At 38.5% G+C, this 8,050-nt stretch overlaps 1 protein-coding gene and 2 long non-coding RNA genes across 3 annotated transcripts; all 3 read left to right on the forward strand.

Moving 5' to 3' along the window:
* Nucleotides 1-3,171: 3,171 nt before the first annotated feature.
* LOC116412114 lies at nt 3,172-3,669 on the forward strand. The gene is made up of 3 exons (XR_004223561.1): nt 3,172-3,297; nt 3,390-3,460; nt 3,610-3,669. It is a non-coding gene; the product is annotated as an uncharacterized LOC116412114 (long non-coding RNA).
* Nucleotides 3,670-3,874: 205 nt separating this feature from the next.
* On the forward strand, nt 3,875-6,189 carry LOC116412033 (serine/threonine-protein kinase N2-like). Its single transcript, XM_031905307.1, has 5 exons — nt 3,875-4,026; nt 4,269-4,445; nt 4,854-4,916; nt 5,016-5,092; nt 5,998-6,189. The coding sequence occupies exons 1-5, from the start codon at nt 3,887-3,889 to the stop codon at nt 6,162-6,164; spliced, it is 624 nt and encodes a 207-aa protein (XP_031761167.1). The 5' UTR covers nt 3,875-3,886; the 3' UTR covers nt 6,165-6,189.
* Nucleotides 6,190-6,374: 185 nt separating this feature from the next.
* LOC116412435 lies at nt 6,375-7,468 on the forward strand. Its single transcript, XR_004223695.1, has 2 exons — nt 6,375-6,629; nt 6,803-7,468. It is a non-coding gene; the product is annotated as an uncharacterized LOC116412435 (long non-coding RNA).
* The last annotated feature ends 582 nt before the right edge of the window (nt 7,469-8,050 follow it).

The following is an 8,050-nucleotide window of genomic DNA, read 5'->3' on the forward strand; positions in this document are numbered from 1 at the left end:
ACAAAGTCCCTTATCCAAAACATTAAACTACTTAATGATTTCCCTTCCCAGTCAGGCTTGTTCCCATGGCAACAAGAAAGACTCGGTGATGTCATAATACTCTAATCACAACCACCCAGGTAGTGGAATGATTTCCCTTCCCAGTCAGGCTTGTTCCCATGGCAACCAGGGTTGCATTGTGATGTCATAATACTCTTATCACAACCACTACAACTTCTTTTCCCAGGAATGGTTAGTTGCTGGTGATTTACCGATTAGTTGACATCAGTTGACTCTTTGGTGCTAATCAGCAAAATTTTCTATAACAGCGTTTGAGATCCCATCCAATTTTTGTAAGTATCTGATATATTTTATAATTTATTTATATATTGAAAAAAAAGAAAATACATTCTTAGTATTAAAACTGCCGGCCTGTGAAATCTAAACTAGCATAGTCATAACTACAAATTGCTGGTTAGCTACTAGTTAGTTGGCCTTGGGGCAATTTGGCCACAGATGCTTAGAAGAAATTTGATTTCAATATTCAGTATTATAAGCAATAAAATTATTAATATAATAAAAAACGTTTTTTTTTATGATTTAGGAATATCAGAAATGGGTGAGAGACTCAAACATCTATTTAAAAATCTTTTCAAATTAAACAAAAAGGTAAGGCAACAACTTTTCTCTTTTTGTCTTTTAAAGATTTATGAAGTAAATGGACAATAATGTACAATTTCTGTCTCCTCAGAAAAAACTTGATAATACCGAAGTTGCAGCTATTACTGATACTAATCATCAGGAAAGAGCAGAAGCAAAGGCCGAGGAACCTTCAGGTACAGTATCTGAGAGAGCCATTGCCTTATTTCTACCCATTCTTTCCTATTTGTATTCCTAACACCACAAACCTTCTTCGCTGCCATATGATCATTCTTAAATCATGAAAATAGTCACATTTTCTGACAAATCTTCATTTTATTCCACAGGAGCAAAGATTTCAAAACTCCAAAAACTCGGCAGAAGGATCTCCAGCATCTTTAGATGTAGTAAGAGGGTAAGGAGATCTAGATTTCCTATGGAAATAATTAGTGATGAGTGAAATTTTTTGTCAGGCATGGATTTACACCGAATATCCGCTTTTCGCCATTGCCAGATATGAAGCTATTACTTAGATTTGTTTACTTTGAATACACTTATATTAAATACAGGTATGGGATCTGTTATCCGGGCACCCATTATCCAGAAAGCTCCGAATTATGGACTCCATTTTAATCAAATAATTCAGAGTTTCAAAATGCATTTTGTTTTTCTCTGTAATAATGAAACAGTACCTGTACTTGATCCCAACTAAGATATAATTACCCCTTATTGGGGGCAGAACAGCCCTATTGGGTTTATTTCATGGTTAAATGATTCCCTTTTCTCTGTAATAATAAAACAGTACCTGTACTTGATCCCAACTAAGATATAATTACCCCTTATTGGGGGCAGAACAGCCCTATTGGGTTTATTTAATGGTTAAATGATTCCCTTTTCTCTGTAATAATAAAACAGTACCTGTACTTGATCCCAACTAAGATATAATTACCCCTTATTGGGGCAGAACAGCCCTATTGGGTTTATTTCATGGTTAAATGATTCCCTTTTCTCTGTAATAATAAAACAGTACCTGTACTTGATCCCAACTAAGATATAATTACCCCTTATTGGGGCAGAACAGCCCTATTGGGTTTATTTAATGGTTAAATGATTCCCTTTTCTCTGTAATAATAAAACAGTACCTGTACTTGATCCCAACTAAGATATAATTAATCCTTATTGGGGGAAGAATGGGAGGGGGTTTTAATTAATGTTTTATTGTTTTTTAGTAGACTTAAGGTATGGAGATCTAAATTACAGAAAGACCTCTTATCTGGAATACCCTTGGTCCCAAGCATTCTGGATAACAGGCCCCATACCTGTACATAGAATATTCAACCAAAGTTCCTCAATATTTTAACACTTAAGTGCCTAATGGTTAATATTTATAATTTTATAGGATTCTAGCTGCAGTAAAATTGTAGCCCAACCCATTGTCCCAGGACAATGTGGTTCTTCAGAGGCTACACGCAAACTGTATGAGGAACACATACAGGATACAGAGAGACAGACAAGAGAGAAAGAAGTGAGTGTAAGAAGGAAAACTCTAGATGAAGAAGCTCGAAAAGAAGCGAATATATTTAAGATGCAGCAGAGACTGCGAAATCTAGAGAAAGAGAGATGGAAAATTCTTGAGGAAGATTTCCAAAAGCAAGCCAAGATGGAGGCTATGCAGTATAAACTGAGACATGTGCTACTCAAGGAAAGAATAAAAGTTCTAGAAGAACAAAGGGAAGAGGTAGCCAATACTCAGATAATGAAGCGCAAACTGAAAAATGTGCTAATTTGGGAAAAAATGAAAATTGAAAATAAAGAAGCCCAAAAAGAAGCCCATGGATTAATAATGAAGCGCAAACTGAATAATGTGCTTATTTGGGAAAGAATGAAAATACAGAAGAAAGAAGAACAAATGAAATCCAAGAGACGGATATTGAAGAGTGAAGAGGAAAATATATTATATGAAAGAATTTTAGAGAATGAAGTCCTGGAAAAGGTGAGTTTTGTTGTTTGACACGAGTTGTAATTCTGTTATATGGAGAGTAAAATGATCCATCTCCATAAATATAAGTATTGTATAAGTCACCCAGGAGTTCCATGGCCGCAGTGCGCCGATTCCCTTTTATTAATGTAACTTTTGATATTTCTAATGTTATTTTATTCCATATAAAATGCTTTTTTAACATTGAATCTCTATAATAGGACCCTCAGAGCATGGCAGCTTCTCCCATCTCTTCTCCAGAAGCAGATGGGGAGTCAGTAGGCAGCCAAAGGGCTGAGGCAGGAAGCCGTTACATTAGTAACAGCTTTGAAAAGAAGATAGAGAAGGCAGATCGTAAGCAATATTTATCTGACTTGCTTGTTCCTTACACACATACACAGTAACAGTCCCAGGCTGGAGTCATGTACTAAATATATGTTAAGCTAAATCTCTCAATCTTAGCCCAGTTCATCAGAACAGGCAGACAGAACAATATATATATATACTGTATATAATTGTATGGTTAGTGTAAGTACAGAGTTGGAAGACACTTTAGTCTGAACATTCATGTTATCCCTTCAATTCTCTATGGTTATTGGTTCCAAACTAGTGACTCCGATCTCAACCAATTGTTTTTTCTTTTTTTCTAATCAGGATCATCAGAGGAACGTGTAACATGTGATTCTCCCAATGAGTTGAGGGTAAGCCTTATACTTTACAATTAATAGTCAGGTACAGGGAGACTGTACTATAAATTGGACTTGAATTAATGGCATTTTATTCCCTTCTCTAGATAAAGACACATTTCCATGATCTTATAGAAATAATTGATACTGCCCTGAACCAGACAGAGGTCGACACAAGGTAATAATTCCAAGATATGTTTGTTTTCCCTTTGGGATGGGATAGAGGCCTGTCCATTGTGCATATATATGTTCTATTAGAACCCCCATAATAACGCTGATACACACACAAACAGCAACCAGTTTAAATAAATATATATTTCCATTTAGGTTTGAGAGAATTGCACCATCTATTGAGGACTTTCAGCTCCAATCAATGCTTGGTGACGGTTCATTTGGAAAAGTAAGTTAATCGGTTACTATTATATTCATGAATACAGTCACGGTTACATAGGTATTTAGTGGTTGAACCTTGTGAGATTGGTCACTATGGGTTTCCCTATTGCCGAAGCTTGTTACGGCCAAATCCGTGCATCTTGGTCTCTCTGCATCCCGGCCTGGGCTTGTTTTCTATTGATTTTCATTCTATTTTATTCCCTACTAACAGATGAGGCACCAAATATGTATATTATATTCTGGCATTTTCCTGTTTCAGGTGTATCGGGCACAATACAGAAAAACAAAAGAGATCGTTGCACTGAAGGCAATAGAAATGCACGACCTGAACAGCTACAATACATTTGGACAGTAAGTAATGGCTACAAGAATGATTTAGCATTGTACAAATATTGATTCCCTCTCCTATAATTAAATAATAGGCACTGAAAAGCCTGTGTTACTCTTTCCTCTGCTAAAGTTTCCCCTCGCATTGGGTTCCATGTGTAACAAACCCTCATATAAAATATATAATCTCTACTCCACTGACTTGATTCCATGTGTATAAAGTGAATCATTTATGTATTGACTTGTTGATGTTTTTTATTTCCCAGAATTGTGCTAGAGCAGCGCATCCTTATGCTGGCGAATAAGGAGAGATGCCATTTCCTAGTTGGATTATTCGCCTCCTTTCAGACAGAACATCATGTCTGTTTTGCTATGGACTATGCTGAAGGGGGCGACTTGGTTTGCCAACTGGATGAGGATGGAATATCAGTAGAGAGAACTCAGTAAGTACCACTGGGCCTTTACAGAGGTTCCCATGGGGGATATCCCTATAGCATTCCTCCCACTGTGCCTGTATAATGGCATTATTATGGGGCAATCCATTGATAGGACATTGGTTTCTTTACCACTAATCAGACAGGAACACATGCATCAGCACAATATTCAGTATTGAGATATTTGTAGTTTAGTAGTTTTATTCATGTAACAAGCATTTGTGGCAAATGGCAAACACACTTTGGGGAAAAAGCGCAAAGGGAGTGGGTGGCAGGTCCCATATTAATGGCTGCGCCATCTTTTATATCCCAGTTACATTGCGCCGTAGGACTTTTGGTGAGAAAAGAACCAGAGTGCATGTAATAAAATAAACTAAGGTAGATATAAAACTAATACAATTCCTCCTTTTTTTGCAGATTTTATGCAGCCTGCATTGTACTTGGCCTGCAGTTCCTGCATGAACATAACATCGCCCATAGGTAAGCATCAATGTACAATATACAATGTACAATGTATAACAGGCGTAGAGCTTTAGTCATAAAAATGGAATATTATAATGGTCTTCTGTTTTATTGCAGGGATTTAAAACCAGAGAATATCCTATTGGATAGCGATGGATATGCCAAGATTGCAGACTATGGACTCAGCAGAGAAGGTAAGATGAGTGGGTACTGTATAAACAGGGGGCATATTGGGTACTGTATAAACAGGGGGTATATTGGGTACTGTATAAACAGGGGGTATATTGGGTACTGTATAAACAGGGGGCATATTGGGTACTGTATAAACAGGGGGTAAATTGGGTACTGTATAAACAGGGGGTATATTGGGTACTGTATAAACAGGGGAATATTGGGTACTGTATAAACAGGGGGTATATTGGGTACTGTATAAACAGGGGGCATATTGGGTACTGTATAAACAGGGGGTATATTGGGTACTGTATAAACAGGGGGCATATTGGGTACTGTATAAACAGGGGGCATATTGGGTACTGTATAAACAGGGGGCATATTGGGTACTGTATAAACAGGGGGCCTATTGGGTACTGTATAAACAGGGGGCATATTGGGTACTGTATAAACAGGGGGCATATTGGGTACTGTATAAACAGGGGGCCTATTGGGTACTGTATAAACAGGGGGCATATTGGATACTGTATAAACAGGGGGCATATTGGGTACTGTATAAACAGGGGGCATATTGGGTCCTGTATAAACAGGGGGCCTATTGGGTACTGTATAAACAGGGGGCATATTGGGTACTGTATAAACAGGGGGCATATTGGGTACTGTATAAACAGGGGGCATATTGGGTACTGTATAAACAGGGGGCCTATTGGGTACTGTATAATCAGGGGGCATATTGGTTACTATAACCAGGGACACAGCACAACACAAGAACCTACATCAGACACAAGTGCTGAGCTGTATCTACATGTTATTAACACTGAATGTGTAACAAGAGGTTCTGCAGCGCCCAGCAGCTCAGCTACCTAATCAATAAATAGAATCTTTCTATGGATAAAGGATCTCACTTATTGTTCTTTTTCTCCTTTAGGAATGACCTATGACACCTTAGCCTACAGCGAATGTGGATCTCTGTATTATATGGCCCCAGAAATATTCCGAGAGGGCTACTATACAAGATCCGTAGACTGGTGGTCGCTGGGCGTTATTATTTATGAAATGCTTATTGGAAATGTAAGTATCTATTCAAAGAAATAGGGAATCACTGTCAGCCATCGTAGGTTAATATTATTCCCCAAATAACTCTGATTTCTAACAAATTCTGCTTGTTTTGACAGTTGCCCTTCCGAGGAAAGGATGAAACTCGGACTATTGCGATGATTACCAGTTCTGAGCCGACATATCCGGAACATCTAACTGTGGAATCCTGCAGTATATTAGTAAATGTAAGTTCCCAGCACTGTATAGAACATATTGTCATCTGCGTTTGTACTTTGTGATTCCGTTTGTAATTGCATTATTCCTCTTGTCCCCTGTATAAATAGTTGAGTTGAATTTCCCAGCTACCCCTCATTTATAATGAAGTGCTATTGGGATTGGGCTATTATGTTTTATTATAAGTAACAACAATTTATTTTACAGCTCCTGAACAAAACTCCACATAATCGCCTTGGAGCAGGAGAACACGGGGCTGAGGATATAAAGAACTCAGCTTTCTTCCAGGTATGTGGTTTAGGCATCTTTACTGGCAGCCATCTTTAATTGATTGATGTGGGTCTGTCTGTTCATTTATTCCTGCTCATACCCACTATAAACATATGCTTCTGCCCAGCAAGCAATACTATTATGTTCTCTGAATACACTGATACAATATTCCATGTTTTCCTGTTTTATAGGGATTCGACTGGGAAGCTCTTATGAAAAAACAAATTCAGGCCCCATTTATTCCCAAGAGGAATAGAACGGAATCTTCTCAGCAATCTAAAAAATCCCTGGAACTGAAGCCAGACATGATCCCAGAACCATTGTGGGAAGAAACCAAATGGGCCTTAAAAGAACTTGAATATATTGTGGAAACATGAAAAGCATAAATGCCTATAAATATGTGGCATAAGAATGCCTTGAACACATGGACCTCAATGGGCCTGGAATGAAGAATCTTTTGGTGTTATGGAGAAGAGGTGTTGGGGATGGAAATAATTAACCAGGCCAGAAGTTTGCATTGAGGTCCCTAGGTCCGTATTCGAAGCTCCCGAGCTATGGATTATTTACACTGAACTCGGGAACGGCGCAGACAAGATGCATCATCTGAATTCTTGTAACGCTACCAACCCTGGTGGTCTAGTGGGACGGGGGGGACCTCCTCCATAGCCCACCGGGGGTAGGTACTGTTACAGAGATCAGTATAAAATGATCAAGAGGAGAATACGACAGACGGGCCGAGAATCCGGCAGTGATATGGACCAGGAGTGTTGGGGGCAACAAGTCGGAGCACCTAATGCCCCTGGGTCACTAGTTTGTGCCACTGACAATAATATTAAATAAAAATACATTGAAAATTAGTAAAATTATTGTGGTCTGCCTTCTATTCATATACTTTGTCTGCCTTCTATTTATATTACAGGTATATTCTAGGATATTTCTATAAATGACACACTGGAGAGTGAGTTCTATCATGAGGTCCCGGTGCTTCAGCCCTAAACCTTTAGCCTGAGGGGGGCGCTAATTACCCAGACTGTTGGCAGGGGCTGCCAATCTCACAAAACAGACTTTGGCTAAAGCCGCAGGGCTGTATAGTAGTATTAATACTATCCTATTTAAGATGCTAAAAAATGTCTGCAGTTTCAAAACTTCTTCCTATTCCTAATACTGATGTGTAACTAAGCTTGCCATTAGGGCATACAGTAATACAGAGGGGGCAGTGGAATCACTATAAGCCTAAGCAGGGCCACTGTATGGGGCTGAGCTGGATGTGGGATGGGGACTTGAGAATTTTATGATCATAAACTCACAATTAAAAATAAACTTTTGGAAATGTCTGTGTTTGCGCAGAATAAATGACTAATATAACACAAGGCCTGGCAATGTGTATTGATCAATCTCCTCTTTTATATATTTCTTGTACATTTAGCCTGACCAGTCGC

Source organism: Xenopus tropicalis, chromosome 7, assembly GCF_000004195.4.
Source record: "Xenopus tropicalis strain Nigerian chromosome 7, UCB_Xtro_10.0, whole genome shotgun sequence".
Classification (NCBI taxonomy): Eukaryota; Metazoa; Chordata; class Amphibia; order Anura; family Pipidae; genus Xenopus; species Xenopus tropicalis.